This window comes from Bubalus bubalis, chromosome 8 (assembly GCF_019923935.1).
Source record: "Bubalus bubalis isolate 160015118507 breed Murrah chromosome 8, NDDB_SH_1, whole genome shotgun sequence".
NCBI classification, from domain to species: Eukaryota; Metazoa; Chordata; class Mammalia; order Artiodactyla; family Bovidae; genus Bubalus; species Bubalus bubalis.
Window position 1 is genome coordinate 39,919,560 of NC_059164.1, and position 16,126 is coordinate 39,935,685.

At 36.8% G+C, this 16,126-nt stretch overlaps 1 protein-coding gene across 3 annotated transcripts in view; it reads right to left on the reverse strand.

Annotated features, from left to right (window-relative positions):
• Positions 1 to 16,126, reverse strand: part of LOC102394843 (platelet glycoprotein 4) — a 43,824-nt gene that overhangs the window by 13,268 nt on the left and 14,430 nt on the right. For all 3 annotated transcript variants that reach the window (XM_006049692.4, XM_006049693.4, XM_025291057.3), the window contains exons 3-7: positions 11,579 to 11,739; positions 7,644 to 7,791; positions 7,032 to 7,211; positions 3,916 to 4,007; positions 1,582 to 1,628 (exon numbers count right to left, since the gene is read on the reverse strand). In XM_006049692.4, the coding sequence (XP_006049754.3) occupies positions 1,582 to 1,628; positions 3,916 to 4,007; positions 7,032 to 7,211; positions 7,644 to 7,791; positions 11,579 to 11,739 (628 nt within the window). The remainder of the gene's footprint in view (positions 1 to 1,581; positions 1,629 to 3,915; positions 4,008 to 7,031; positions 7,212 to 7,643; positions 7,792 to 11,578; positions 11,740 to 16,126) is intronic.

A 16,126-nucleotide genomic window follows, 5' to 3' on the forward strand; every position in this document is an offset into this window, starting at 1 on the left:
CTGCTGGAGAAGGGAACAGCTACCCATTCCAGTATTCTGGCCTGGAGAATTCCATGGACTGTATAGTCCATGGGGTCACAAAGAGTCAGATGTGACTGAGTGACTTTCACTTTCTGCTTCTTAGCAACTGAAAGCTCACTTCATGGCATTTGATTCACATAGCTTTTTATAATTGTACTTCTTCAACTAGTAGGCATATATTTGCTTTATTTTAAGAAGAGTAATAAACTGGATCTAACCATACTCTTTGGAGAAGGCAATGGCATCCCACTCCAGTACTCTTGCCTGGAAAATCCCATGGACAGAGGAGCCTGGTGGGCTGCAGTCCATGGGATCGCTAAGAGTCAGACACAACTGAGCGACTTCACTTTCACTTTTCACTTTCATGCATTGGAGAAGGAAATGGCAACCCACTCCAGTGTTCTTGCCTGGAGAATCCCAGGGACGGGGGAGCCTGGTGGGCTGCCGTCTCTGGGGTCGCGCAGGGTTGGACACGACTGAAGTGACTTAGCAGCAGCAGCAGCAGCAACCATACTCTAAATCTAAGTACATAGTACTTTTTCCTAACTCTAATTCAGAATGTTCATTTTTGCATACATTTCTCATGGTTAGTGTACAGGTCGATGGACGTAAGTCTGAGTGAACTCCGGGAGTTGGTGATGGACAGGGAGGCCTGGAGTGCTGCGATTCATGGGGTCACAAAGAGTCGGACACGGCTGAGCAACTGAACTGAACTGACTGAACCTTATTTCTGTTGCTGCTGTTCTTTTCTCTCTCTTTCTGACCATCTTATTCAAAATAGAGTTCTGCTTGAAAGTTCACTGATTCTACTTCAGCTTGAAGTCTTTGGAGGCATAACTTTCCTTTTGTAATTATGTTAATATTTTAATTCTTTCAATTTTAAATGATTATCTATACAGTATTTACAGGTATAAATCACTATATTACAGGTATAATGTAAATACTATATAGTATAGTAGTATACAGTATAGTAGTATACACATATAATACTATACAATATAGTAGTATACACCTATAAAGGTGTAATCACTACTCTAAACTTCTCTAATGTTTTACTTCTGTGGTCAGGAAGGAGTTCATTACATGTGTACAAAGAAAACATTTCCCCAGAATACAGTAAAGGCTCATCCTTGATGCCTAATTTTGAGAAATTTCATCACATTACACATACATTTAGCAAGCCTACATAAAAATATAGACTCTGAATTATGTTGTAGGGATACAGAGATATGTAAATGCATACTCTCAACTCCCAGAACATTGTAGATATGGAAGTGGATTTTTGGGAGAAAGCGGTTGGTTTCAGTGTGATTATTACCACGAACCATATGCTCTTTTGGGCTTCCCTGGTGGCTCATACGGTGAAGAATCTACCTGCGATGTAGGCGACCCGGATTCAATCCCCGGGTCATGGATATCACCTGTAGAAGGGAATGGTTACCCATTCCAGTATTCTTGCCTGGAGAATTCTTTGGACAGAGGTTGCAGTCCATGGGGTTGCAAAGAGTTGGACTGGACTGAGTGACTAACACTTTCTTTTTCACTTGCATATCCTCTTACCTGTACCATTAATCATGCCACAGTAACTTGGCCAATAGGAGAGATGCCTTAGGAATAAAAAGAAAAAAAGAAAAGGATCATTTGAAGAGCACCTTTCTCACATCACTTTTTCTATTATGATTCAGTAAGTCTGCTAAAATAATAACTATTGATTAGCCTAGATGTGACAAATGCTAAGTTTAAGAAATGTTTTAAGCCATTTGGCCTATGTTTTGCTTGAAGTCTGCATCTTGTTGAGATAAAGGAAGTGCCTGAAACCATTAAGTGACCAGATTATAAAACAAAAACTGCCAAATGTTGTTAATTAGAAACCACATGGACAGAAAGAGTTCTGCAAAAAGAAAATTGAGAAGTATTTGTCCAAAATTTTGACCTTTTAGGAGAAAGTTCCCCACCTAGGGAGAAATGGATTATTTGATAGTATGTTTTATTCACACTGAATAGGATGAAGATATTAAATGATTAACTGATATAACTCAGTATGAAGGATAAGAAGGGAGTGTGGAGGAGGAAAGAAAGAGAAGCAGATGTTGGATCAATAAAGATTAGAAACACAGATAAGCAATTTATACTTTCCACTTCTTTTAACTCTTGTGTGAACTGGCATTTAAATAGGGCAAAGTTTATTAATTCATACTCTGGTACCTACATAAATTATATATATATATATTTATCGGAGAAGGCAATGGTACCCCACTCCAGTACTCTTGCCTGGAAAATCCCATGGACGGAGGAGCCTGGTAGACTGCAGTCCATGGGGTCGCTGAGGGTCAGACATGACTGAGCGACTTCACTTTCACTTTTCACTTTCATGCATCGGAGAAGGAAATGGCAACCCACTCCAGTGTTCTTGCCTGGAGGATCCCAGGGACAGGGGAGCCTGGTGGGACTGCCGTCTCTGGGGTCACACAGAGTCGGACACGACTGAAGTGACTTAGCAGCAGCAGCATATATATTTATATTTATATATGGAAACAATGAAAACAATAGTGGTGATAGTTTCTCTGCATACTCAGACACTTTTTGGTGATATAAAATAAGTTTTTCACACTCCTAACATATCATCTGGTAAGATGTCAAGGCAAGTTGTTGCTTCTTTTTTTAAACAGAATAAGCTGCTCAGTCTTCCATGTTTAGTCTTGCCATGGTCAGTTAAATTAACCTTGTCCTAATCTCAAGCTCTTGTGAAATTCTTACTCCAATTAGGAGCACTTAGTAATTCTCCTCAAAACCTCTCTAAAATATTGAAATGGAAGCAATGCTCACTTTCCTCCATATACAGACACCGATGTGATTCCCCTAAAATGAGCATTTAGAAGTGTTTTTTTCCCCTCCATTAGACTTTTCTATTTAAAAAAAATATGTGATTATGGTCTCTGTAGAAAAAAAGGATTACATGAGTATTTAACTGTTTTAGATAAGAACTCAGTGTCACATAATGATTAATCTATAAAAGTATTTCATCTCTTTTGATTTTGATTACTTTATTCTTTGTCAGGAAATCACTGATCTAAAACTAATTTTAACTTTGAAGAGAAAATTATGTCTCCCTTGATATTTATTGAGGTTCTTCCTATTTTAGACATATGATGAATTAGGTGTACTCCAGATAAATAGGCAGGAGTTAGGGAAAAGTAGGAAATCATGGCCATATGAACGTATCTCATTCTACTACTGCTTCACAGGAGTGTGTGCTTTTAATTTTTCAAGTTTAATATGTCAGTTTTAGAACAGGAAATAATAATTCCATTTTGTGTTGATAAATATTTTAAAAAGCTGAGTTATCAATAAAATCATTTCAAGAAAAGTTTGAAAGGGAAAATCATGAAAGCATTGGCATTGATTCATTAAGCTGCCATATTTACAGACATACTTTGTCATATCCTGGGAATGAGCAGTTTTTATATTTCATGCTCAGTAAAAAAATAAAACATCAGTAAGATATATTGGATGCTAAAATAATGAGTTGACATTGATTTTCTTCCTTTTCATTTGCAGTTATGTAATTTTAGGGTGTATGATAATACCAGTTATGCAGCGGAGATGGAAGTAGTCCCTTTAGATTTCTTTATGTAAGAAAACTTGTTTATCAAGATCAGTCCTCCAGTGGGGCTGATACTCAGCAGCTATGCACTAGTGTGATCAGTTGTCACAGCTAAAGGATTAATGCCTGATAGACCTGGAGTTTTTAGGGCTGAGATACAGGCAGCTCTGTTCCATAGGTTGGTGCCTATGCCTTACCAGTTGGTAAATAAGTTTCTTGTCTGCCTTAGAGTATCCTAGTCTCACTCACACACACACACACACACACACACACACTGCTTGAATACTTACTTTTTGCCTTTATATGTGTCAATTCTGGCAACTTTGCTTATGTCATCTTTTCCATTGAAAACTTTATAAACTCCATCTGCAGTATTGTTGTACTGAAGAGATTCATACAAGAAAAAATTACTTCTAAAACAAGCCATGCTTTCCAAATTATAAAATATGTAATTAACTCACTTTTCCATTTTCAGACACTGGTTGTTCACAACTATTTTATGTGATTTGAAATATATAAGCAAATAAATTTTTACAATTACTGATTTTTAGTATTTTTATAAAAACAAGATATAAAAGGTACCTAGAAACAAGTACTAGATGCTGAGACAAAAGAAGAAAACATATCAGAAGCTGATATGATCCAACTCCACTATTCTCTCTTGTAATTAAGCCAGAAAGGCCATTTTGATCACTAGTCCTGTTATATTGAGGTGAGGGGATAGGGAACAAATCCTATGAGACCATGCCATATTTCTAGAAATTTTCTCTATGTTATGATCTTTAAAAGTGGTTACTAAAGATTATATGGGCTTCCCAGGTAGCACTAGTGGTAAAGAACCTGGCTGCCAATGCAGGAGATATAAAGAGAGGCGGGTTTGATCCCTAGGTCAGGAAGATCCCCTGAAGAAGGGAATGGCAACCCACTCCAGTATTCTTGTCTGGAGAATCCCATGGACAGAGGAGCCTGGTGGGCTACAGTCCATGGGGTCACAAAGTCAAACGTGACAGAAGTGACTTAGCATGCATGCAAGCACACAAAGATAAAATTGTTGTTGTTGTTCAACCACCCGATTGTGTCCAACCCTTTCTGACCCCTTGGACTGCAGCACGCCAAGCCTCCTTGTCCCTCACTCATCTCCTGAAGTTTGCCCAAGTTCATGTCCATTCCATTGGTGATGCCATCCAGCCATCTCATCCTCTGATGCCCTCTTCTCCTTCTGCCCTCAACTGTTCCCAGCATCAGGCACTTTTCCAATGAGTCAGCTGTTTGCATCAGATGACCAAAATATTGGAGTTTCAGCTTCAGCATCCATCCTTCCAAAGAGTATTCAGGGTTGATTTCCCTTAAGATTCACTGGTTTGATCTCTTTGCTGTTCAAAGGACTTTCAGGAGTCTTCTCCAGCACCACAGTTCAAAGGTATCAATTCTTTGGCATTCTGCCTTCTTTACAATGCAGCTCTCACAACTGTACATGACTACTGGGAAGATCATAGCCTTGACTATACGGACCTTTGTCAGCAGAGTAATGTCTCTGCTTTTCAACGCACTGTCTGTGTTTGTCATAGCGTTCTTGCCAAGAAGCAGTCACCTTCTGATTTCATGGCTGCAGTCACTGTCTGCATTGATTTTAGAGTCCAGGAAGAGCAAATCTGTCACCACTTCCACTTTTCCCCCTTCTGTTGCCATGGAGGAATGGGGCTGGATGTCATGATCTTAGTTTTTTTTTTTTTTTAATATTTAGTTTTAAGCCGGCTCTTTAACTCTTTCACCCTCATCAAAAGGATCTTAGTTCCTCTTCACTTTCTACCATTTAGAGTGGTATCATCCACATATCTGAGGTTGTTGATGTTTCTCCCTCCTATCTTGATTCCAGCTTGTGGAATCCAGCCTGGCATTTCTCATGATGTGCTCAGTGTATAGGTTAAACAAACAGGGTGACAGCAGACAGCCCCATCATATTCCTTTTTCAATCTTGAACCAATCAGTTGTTCTGTACAGAGTTCTAACTGTTGCTTCTTGACCCCTATCCAGATTTCTCAGAACAGGTAAGATGGTCTAGTATTGCCATCTGTTTAAGAATTTTCCACAGTTTATTGTGATCCACACGGTCAAAGGCTATATAGCACAGTCAGTGAAGCAGAAGATGTTTTTCTGGAATTCCCTGCTTTTCTCTAGGTTCCAGTGAATGTTGGCAATTTGATCTCTGGTTCCCTTCCTTTTCTAAACCTAGCTTGGACGTCTGGAAGTTCTTCGTTCAAATAATGCTGAAGCCTATCATGCAAGATTTTAAGCATAACCTTACTAGCATGGGAGATGAGTGCAATAGTCTGATAGTTAGCATGTTCTTTATTTAGCTCCTTCTTGGGACTTGGGATAAGGATTGACCTTTTCCAACCCTTTGGCCACTGCTAGGCCTTCCAGATTTGCTGACATATTGAATGCAACACCTTGATGGCATCATCTTTTAGGGTTTTGAATAGTTCTGCTGGCATCTATCACATCCACTAGCTTTATTAACAGCAGTGCTTCCTAAGGCCCACTTGACTTAAAGATTGGATACACAGGATTAAAAACAGGATTGGCCAAGGAAAGAATTAAAAGTATTTGAGTTAAATATTAGTAACTGAATTTATTATCTCTTAATGCTTTCTTAATTGATATATAACCTTGCATTTCTAAAAACTGTAGTAAAATAGCAACAATGAACTGGAGATTATAACTTATTTTGTATAGTGATAAGCGCCATCATAGTCAAAATTTCAATTCAGTAGTCAGATTAGCCTATTTATAACTCAAAACATTAAGGAACAACTAAGTTCATCACCATATTCACATTTTTTCTTAATTTCCATACTGTCATTTCATCACTTTAGTAGATTACTAATCAGCTATTAATAATTCTATGAAAATATGACATTGCTGATATATCAGGCTCATTGTGCTCAATTTTGGCTAAGTTTTAAATATTCATTTAAACAAATTTATAAGAAATCTAGAGGAGGAAGAATGACATGATGAATATATTCAACAGAAATAAATAGAAATGTGGCATTACACTTGATTTTTTTAAGATGGGAAGTTGAAACTGAAAGATTGCTCAAAGCCTTAGCAGCTTGCAGTCTAATTTTAGACAGCTGTATATTTAATGGAGTAGAATGATTAGATGTAGGTTTCTTAATTTTAAATTTAATTGCTAAAAACTAATTTGTTTCATGCAGATAAGTTAATTTTCCCAACTAGGAAAGCTAAATCCATGTGAATAGAGATTTTAAAAACTTACAGTTATGTATTCCCAGATCATAAATAGGATTAACATACTAAATGATAAAATTATGAATTGCCAATGCCATTATATTTATACAGTTAGAGTCTAACAATATCGATGTTCATATTTGTTACTTACAGGATAAAACACACCAACTGTGGTAGGAATAGAGTATGGAACCGAACTCAAGAATGGATCCTTATAGCCCCACAATAGTTCTTTCAGAGTTCTCTTTTGAAACATAAAAGAGTTTGAGTTTTTGATAAATACATTCAGTATTATCTGAACAAATGTGCTTGGATACAGATGGGGTGTAGCCTATAAAAAAAAAAAAAGCACTGTGTAAGACACCAGTTGCAGTATTGATTTTTTACAAGAAATGGATAAATAGTACATCTAAGTTTAATAAAACTTTTAAAACTTTTAATTGTATCTCTAAAATTACTGCCAAATCTTTGCAAGATTAAAAGTGTAATGTTTCTTCTATTACATTTCTGTCTTGGTGTGGGCCACAGGAAGAAGACTTTCAGTTAAATCCTACTTTTTTAAATGATACACTTTAAATGGTCTTCTCAATTCAGTTGATTATTCTATGATCTTGTCATATTTCCAAATGATTGTAATTCAGACTGTCATGAGAATACATTTTCATCAAAATTACAAATGATATCTGATGATAGCTCTAATCATGAAATTAATTAAAGAGGATTCTAAAGTATTACACAATCAATAATTTTGTTGTTTACTCACTGCTACAGCCAGGTTGAGAACAGTGAATGTGTCATTCTCTGTTCCAACTGATAGCGAGGGTTCAAAGATGGCACCTTTGGGCCGTTGGAAAGAGACTGTGTGGGTCTTAGAGTCTTGGCTTATAATATCTTTGGCTAGATAACGGACTCTGAAAAACAGAAGTAAAAAGAAAATTCAGAAAAAAACTGTCACAAATGCCATTCATTCATGCAGTAAATAATTTTTTTGAGTATGTAGATGGTCAGAAATTAGGCTAAACAAGTAAGTTAAAAAGATATACATGCCAAATGCTGAGTCTTGCAAATTAGAGATGATCGGGGAGAGGGCTTAGTTGTGCATAGCAGGGAAGAAAGAATGTGTGTCATTTTAGGAGTTTACATAGATTCTTGGGAAAACACAGAACAGGTACAGACCCAGGCTAGGCATGGTTATGGTGGGGATAATGGACAGGATACAATTCCGCATAAGTAGGCTGAGGGACAAATAAAAGTGTAGTTAAGCAAAATAGTGTTGAAAATAGCATGTATAAGAAGAACATGGTGTAATTTTGCATATGCAGATGTTTCAATATATTTGGTTTACAGAGTCAGAGTAAGGAGAGTGGTGGAAATAAAATTACTAAAGTAAACAAGATCTCAAACATAAGAGGTTGTACCCCATACTCAAATGTTTAGTTTTTTATCCTGAGGTTCAGGAGGAGACAGTAGAGAAGTTGAAGGAAGGGACAGTAAGAGCACGTTTCCTTATTAGATAGTCTGTTCATAGTGAACAGACTTTCCTGCACCAACTTTTTCATAATTTCCAGCATTTTAATGAAAATTAAAGATACCTAATGGAATATAATTTCCACTTTATAGGTCAATTTCCCTCCATCCCTTCCTAATATATTGTATACTTATTAGTTTTGAGCTCCTGGCTCTAACATCTCTAGGCAAAGTACCAACCACTTTTTTAGGAATGTGGTGAAGGGTTGTTATTATGGAAACAAAATCTTTTGCAATTACAAGATATTTACTGAGATGAAATAAGGTATACATTGCACTATCCTATATTTGATTGTCTATTATTTGAGGTTCGGAGAAGGCAATGGCACCCCACTCCAGTACTCTTGCCTGGAAAATCCCATGGATGGAGGAGCCTGGTAGGCTGCAGTCCATGGGGTCGCTGAGGGTCGGACACGACTGAGTGACTTCACTTTCACTTTTCACTTTCCTGCATTGGAGAAGGAAATGGCAACCCACTCCAGTGTTCTTGCCTGGAGAATCCCAGGGATGGGGGAGCCTGGTGAGCTGCCATCTATGGGGTCGCACAGAGTCGGACACGACTGAAGTGACTTAGCAGTAGCAGTAGCAGTATTTGAGGTTAAAATAGCTATCTATTATTATCTAAGATAAAGACTGAAAAAAAATAATGGGACTGAAATGTTTAAAATATAACAAATAAAAAAATCACGCATTTCAATTAGGTATGCTGCTAAGTTGCTTCAGTCGTGTCCAACTCTGTGCGACCCCATCCTGGGATTCTCCAGGCAAGAACACTGGAGTGGGTTGCCATTTCCTTCTCCAATGCATGAAAGTGAAAAGTGAAAGTGAAGTTGCTCAGTCGTGTCCAACTCTTAGCGACCCCATGGACTGCAGCCTACCAGGCTCCTCCATCCATGGGATTTTCCAGGCAAGAGTACTGGAGTGGGTTGCCATTGCCTTCTCCAATTAGGTATAATAAAATGTAAAATTCATGTAGGGTAGCTATTATGAGTGTTTTTTATCCCCAACCACAGTGCCTGGTACTTGGTAAGTTTTCAAAAAAAACTTTTTGAACAAATAATTAATGTTTCACATTATCTCAAAAAAGAATTCAGAAAAGATAGAAATATATTTTACTGTTAATATACTTTCTTCAAGGTTTTATCATTTACTTTTCTTGGAGTCCTGTAGACATGCAAAGAATATAAAAATCTGAAACAGCATCCAGGACAATCTATTATCAGTCAATTACTGTTTTCTCTTAGATAGTTGTATTTTAAATTTAGATTATCTATTATTAACATTTAAAATTAAAATGCTCTAATTTTCAGGAATATTTATGTTTATAATAATTGAGATAATAGTAAAATAACTGTGACCAAATTCTAGTTTTACTTAGTTGTACTTACAACACTGCACCAGGATATGGCACTCACTAAGAGAAAAATCCTTTAAACTGAGGTCTGTGTTTAGAATGTACTTTTAGAAAGAGAACATAATCACTCAATTTTTCGTTTAAAAATTAGAATACAGGGAATTCCCTGAAAGTCCTTTGGTTAGCACTTAGCAATTCTCCTTCAGGGAAGCACAGGTTTGATCCCTAGTCAGGGAACTAAAGTCCTAATCCTTGGCTAAGTTTAGTCTCTTTTCTTACTTTCATAGTTAGAAAAGTCACAGTCTGGTAATTTATATAAGAGAAAATGTATACATGTGCACCAGCCCCAAGCATCCAGTATCGTGCATCGAACCTGGACTGGCAACTCGTTTCATACATTCATTTTGATATTTGGCAAATCTAATACAGTTATGTAAAGTTTAAAAATAAAATAAAATTAAAAAAAAAAAATAAAAAAAATAAAAAAATAAAACATTCCCTCACACTATATACAAAAATAAACTCAAAATGTTTTAAAAACATGAATATAAGACATAACACCATAAAACTCCTAGAAGAGAATACAAAAAAAAAAAAAAAAAAAAAAAAAAAAAAGAGAAAATGTACACAAAAATCTTAGAGTTACCAGTTCCTAGGTCTGTGTGAACATGGTAAATCATTTCACAGCTCCTGGAATGAGTTTTTTAAATTTCCAAGGTGAAACTTTCTGGCAAATTATTTCCCATTAGTGCTTATACCTAAGGTTCTTTTCAAAAGTGTGTTAAACTGTTAAGGCATGCAAAATAAAGGTACAGCTTATCCAGTCTCAGTACTGGACAAAACAAAATTATAACAGAATAAAAGTACCCTTAAGACCTGGAAAATAGTTTGAATAGAAATCTTTAGCAATTATTGTAGTTATGTAAAATCAGTTTAATGCTGTGATTCTCAAATTTGAGTATGTATTGAAATCCCCAGAATATTTATCAAACTCATTACTAGGCTCAAAACCAAGTATATCTGATACATTTGGTCTAAGGTGAGGCCTGAGAATTTGAATTTCTACCTAGTTCTCAGGTGATGTTGATTTTGCTGGTCCAGAAACCACATTTTGAGAACCACTCATATAACCTACGTTTTAAGTTTTAGGATTTTAAAATACTCTAGTTTTTAAATTTTTGATAGATTTTTAAAATTTAGCTTGCATATTTTAGAGCTGTTTTTTAAATTTTATATTTTACTTTATTTTTTAATTTTTATTTTATATAGGAGTATAATTGATTTACAATGTTGTACTAGTTTCAGTTTTACAGCAGTGATTCAGTTATATATGTACATACAGACACACAACACACACACACACACATAATACATACACATCTATACGTATTATTCTTTTTTCAAATTCTTCACCATGTAGGTTATTACATAATATTGAGCCGAGTTACCTGTGCTATATGGTAGGTCTTTGTTATCTATTTTAAATATAGCAGTGTGGATAGTTTGGGAGTTTGGAATTGACCTGCAGATGCTGCTAGAGTTGAGAACAAATGCCACAAGGGTAAAACACTGGTAACTTCTTAAATATAGATCTGTTAATTGCTGCTGGTAAATTCATAATAAAATCTGTATTTCTTATACTCATTAAATCCTTAGATTAGGGTTTTATTAATACATAGGCAGAAACAAATATTTCAATGTATGTCAATGGCAAGAAAGTAATAAATACAGTTCAATACAGTGACATTTGTCAAGTGGAAGCTTTTTCAGAAATACATGTGTTCAAGGAAAGAGTGCCACGTATTTGGGGGACTCACCTGTATGTGTAAGGACCTCTTTGCTTAACTTTAATTTTGCTGCTATTGACTGCCACTTCCTCTGGATTCTGCACATCAAATATCCAAAACTGTCTGTAAACGTTAGCACCTGCTTTAACCCAATTTTTAAAAGCAATTGTACCTTCTTCAAGGACCGATTCCTGTGAAAAAGAAAACAAGTTTGGGTTATTTCTTTGTAGTCAATAAGGGCACTTGTGGGAGTTGCAGACCTTTATTAGTCAATGAAAGGACTAAGCTCAAGTACTTGCGTATGAGAACTTCTGCAACCTACCACATGAAACAGAAATGTTTTCAACACATAATGGTTGGCAGTCTCTTTTAGTCCATCTTTTACAAAGAGAATCAGTGTGTAATATTGTACACATGTCTGGTGATTGTAAGGCCAACCACTGGCAAGGTTTAGAGTTTAGGTTTAGTTTGTAATAATTTATTAAGCAAATTTTATTAAACCTTTTCCAAAAAGTTCTTACCAGGTTGAACATTAACTTTTCAACCCTCAGCAAGTTGAACTGACGAGGCAAAACAGAACTGAGAGAAAAATCTAGTAATAACTGGAAGTATTTTCATTTTTCATGCTGGAGCTCCTACAGCAAGTGAGACCCTCCTATATTTTACAACCAATTTTCCTTCAAAAATGCTCAACTGTATCTTGACATCTTATTTCTATAGTAAGCCCAAAATAAAGACAAAATTATGTATAGAAAAAGTATTATGGCTTGTTTAAATGTAAAGGTGTTGTGAGGATGTTGAAGCTGAAATCAGTCCTAAAGAAGAATTAGGTGTTAATTCCCATTTCAAGGAAGCACATGGACATATACATTATTATTTTCACATTGTAAGAATCTTAAAGACTAATAACAATTGTTTATCATGTACCCCCAAGGCACATATCTTATTAAATGTTCTTAATTAAAGGAACTTCTAAGTATTTACAGAATTGAAAAGGAATTGTGGTAGAATATACCTGGTAGGACAGAAAATGTATTCATTCTAATGCTTATACAATGAATATCAAAACAGTATAAGCATATCATGTTTTTCTTCTAAATGCTATGAATCATTTTTCCATAATAGTTCATTTGTAGATTTTTTTCAACTCAAAAGTGGAAATACAAAACTGAAATGAATGCATTGAATTATCAGATGTTAGAGTTAGGGTCACCTAATCCCATCCATTTTTTTAGGGTTCTATAGAAAACATGTCTGATTCAATGCTGTATGACAACTTTGTAGTAGATAATGGAGAATGCAAAGAATGGAAGAAAACAATAGAATGGAAAAGGCTAGAGATCTCTTCAAGAAAATGAGAGATACCAAGGGATCATTTCATGCAATGATGGGCACAATAAAGGACAGAAATGGTATGGATCTAACAGACAGAAAATATTAACAAGAAGTGGCAAGAATACACATAAAAACTATACAATAAAGATCTTAATGACCTAGATAAGCACAATGGTTATCTAGAGCCAGACATCCTGGAGTGCTAAGTCAAGTGGGCCTTAGAAAGCATCACTATGAAAAAAAGCTAGTGGAGGTGATGCAATTTCAGTTGCAAATCCTAAAAGATGATGCTGCTAGAGTGCTACACTCAATATGCCAGCAAATTTGGAAAACTCAGCAGTGGCCACAGAACAGAAAAAGGTACATTTTCATTCCAATCCCAAAGAAAGGCAATGCCAAAAAATGTTCAAACTACTGCACAGTTGCACTCATCTCATATGCTAGCAAAATAATGCTCTAAATTCTCCAAGCTAGGCTTCTATAGTACATGAACTGAGAATTTCCAGATGTTCAAGCTGGACTTAGGAAAGGCAGAGGCACCAGAGATCAAATTGCCAACATCCGTTGGATCATAGAAAAAGCAGAGAGTTCCAGAAAAACATCTACTTTATTGACTATGCCAAAGCCTTTGACTGTGTGGATCACAACAAACTGGAAAATCCTTAAAGAGATGAGAATACCAGACCACCTTCTGTGCCTCCTGAGAAATCTGTGTGCATGTCAAGAAGCAACAGTTACGACTGGACATGGAACAACAGAATGGTTCCAAATTGAGAAAGGAGTATGTCAAGACTGTATATTGTCACCCTGCTTATATAACTTCTATGCAGAGTACATCATGTGAAGTGCCAGGCTGGATGAAGCACAAGCTGGAATTAAGATTGCCAGGAGAAATAATCTCAGATACGCAAATGACACTGACACTTATCGCAGAAAGTAAAGAGGAATGAAAGAGCTTCTTGATGAAAATGAAAGAGGAGAGTGAAAAAGCTGGTTTAAAACTCAACATTCAAGAAACTAAGATCAGGGCATCTGGTCACATCACTTCATGGCAAATAGATGGGGAAACAGTGAAAGACTTTATTTTCTTGGGCTTGAACATCACTTAAAATATTGACTGCAGCCATGAAATTAAATGATGTTTGCTCCTTGGAAGAAAAGCTATGACAAACATAAACAGCATATTAAGAAGCAGAGACATTACTTTGGCAACAAAAGTCCGTCTAGTCAAAGCTATGGTTTTTCCAATAGTCATGTATGGATGTGAGAGTTGGATCATAAAGAAGATTGAATGCCAAAGAATTGATGCTTTTGAACTGTGGTGTTGGAGAAGATTCTTGAGAGTCCCTTGGACCTCAAGGACATCAAATCAGTCAATCCTAAAGGAAATCAATCCTGAATATTCATTGGAAGGACTGATGCTGAAGTTCCGATACTTTGGCCATTGATGTGAAGAACTGACTCCTTGGAAAAGACCCTATTGCTGGGAATGATTGAAGGCATGAGGAGAAAGAGATGACAGAGGACGAGATGGTTGGAGGGCATCACTGCCTCAATGGACGTGAGTCTGAGCAAGCTCCGGGAGTTGCTGATGAACAGGGAAGCCTGGAGTGCTGCAGTCGATGAGGTCTCCAAGAGTCAGACACGACTGAGCAACTGAAATGGATGGAGAATCAGATCTTTCACCCCAGTGTCATGTTGTTTCCACCAGTAAACTTTGACTATTATTATAATACAAATTCTATCCACCCTTTAGAGGGGAGACCTCTAGTCTTATTTACTTTCTTAGATTGCTTTTTAACTACTTTTTTCTTAGCATTACTGTATTGGTATGGACCTAACAGAAGCAGAAGATATTAAGAAAAGGTGGCAAAAATACACAGAAGAACTGTACAAAAAAGATCTTCATGACCCAGATAATCATGATAGTGTGATCACTCAGCTAGAACCAGATATCCTAGAATGTGAAGTCAAGTGGGTCTTAGAAAGCATCACTACGAACAAAGCTAGTAGAGGTGATGGAATTCCAGTTGAGCTCTTTCAAATCCTGAAAGATGATGCTGTGAAAGTTCAGCACTCAATATGCCAGCAAATTTGGAAAACTCAGCAGTGGCCACAGGACTGGAAAAGGTCAGTTTTCATTCCAACCCCAAAGAAAGGCAATGCCAAAGAATGCTCAAACTACTGCACAATTGCACTCATCTCACATGCTAGTAAAGTAATGCTCAAAATTCTCGAAGCCAGGCTTCATCAATACGTAAACCGTGAACTTCCAGATGTTCAAGCTGGTTTTAGAAAAGGCAGAGGAATCAGAGACCAAATTGCCAACATTCACTGGATCATTGAAAAAGCAAAAGAGTTCCAGAAAAACATCTATTTCTGCTTTCTTGACTATGCCAAAACCTTTGACTGTGTGGATCACAAGAAACTGTGAGAAATTCTGTAAGAGATGGGAATACCAGACCACCTGATCTGCCTCTTGAGAAATCTGTATGCAGGTCAGGAAGCAACAGTTAGAACTGGACATGGAACAACAGACTCGTTCCAAGTAGGAAAAGGAGTACATCAAGGCTGTATATTGTCACCCTGCTTATTTAACTTCTATGCAGAGTACATCATGAGAAACGCTGGACTGGAAGAAACACAAACTGGAATCAAGATTGCTGGGAGAAATATCAATAACCTCAGATATGCAGATGACACCACTCTTATGGCAGAAAGTGAAGAGGAACTAAAAAGCCTCTTGATGAAAGTGAAAGTGGAGAGTGAAAAAGTTGGCTTAAAGCTCAACATTCAGAAAATGAAGATCATGGCATCTGGTCCCCTCACTTCATGGGAAATAGATGGGGAAATAGTGGAAACAGTGTCAGACTTTATTTTTTTGCGCTCCAAAATCACTGCAGATGGTGACTGCAGCCATGAAATTAAAAGATGCTTACTCCTTGGGAGAAAAGTTATGACCAACCTAGATAGCATATTGAAAAGCAGAGACATTACTTTGCCAACAAAGGTCCATCTAGTCAAGGCTATGGTTTTTCCTGTGGTCATGTATGGACGTGAGAGTTGGACTATGAAGAAAGCTGAGCGCCGAAGAATTGATGTTTTTGAACTGTGGTGTTGGAGAAGACTCTTGAGAGTCCCTTGGACTGCAAGGAGATCCAACCAGTCCATTCTTAAGATCAGCCCTGGGATTTCTTTGGAAGGAATGATGCTAAAGCTGAGACTCCAGTACTTTTGCCACCT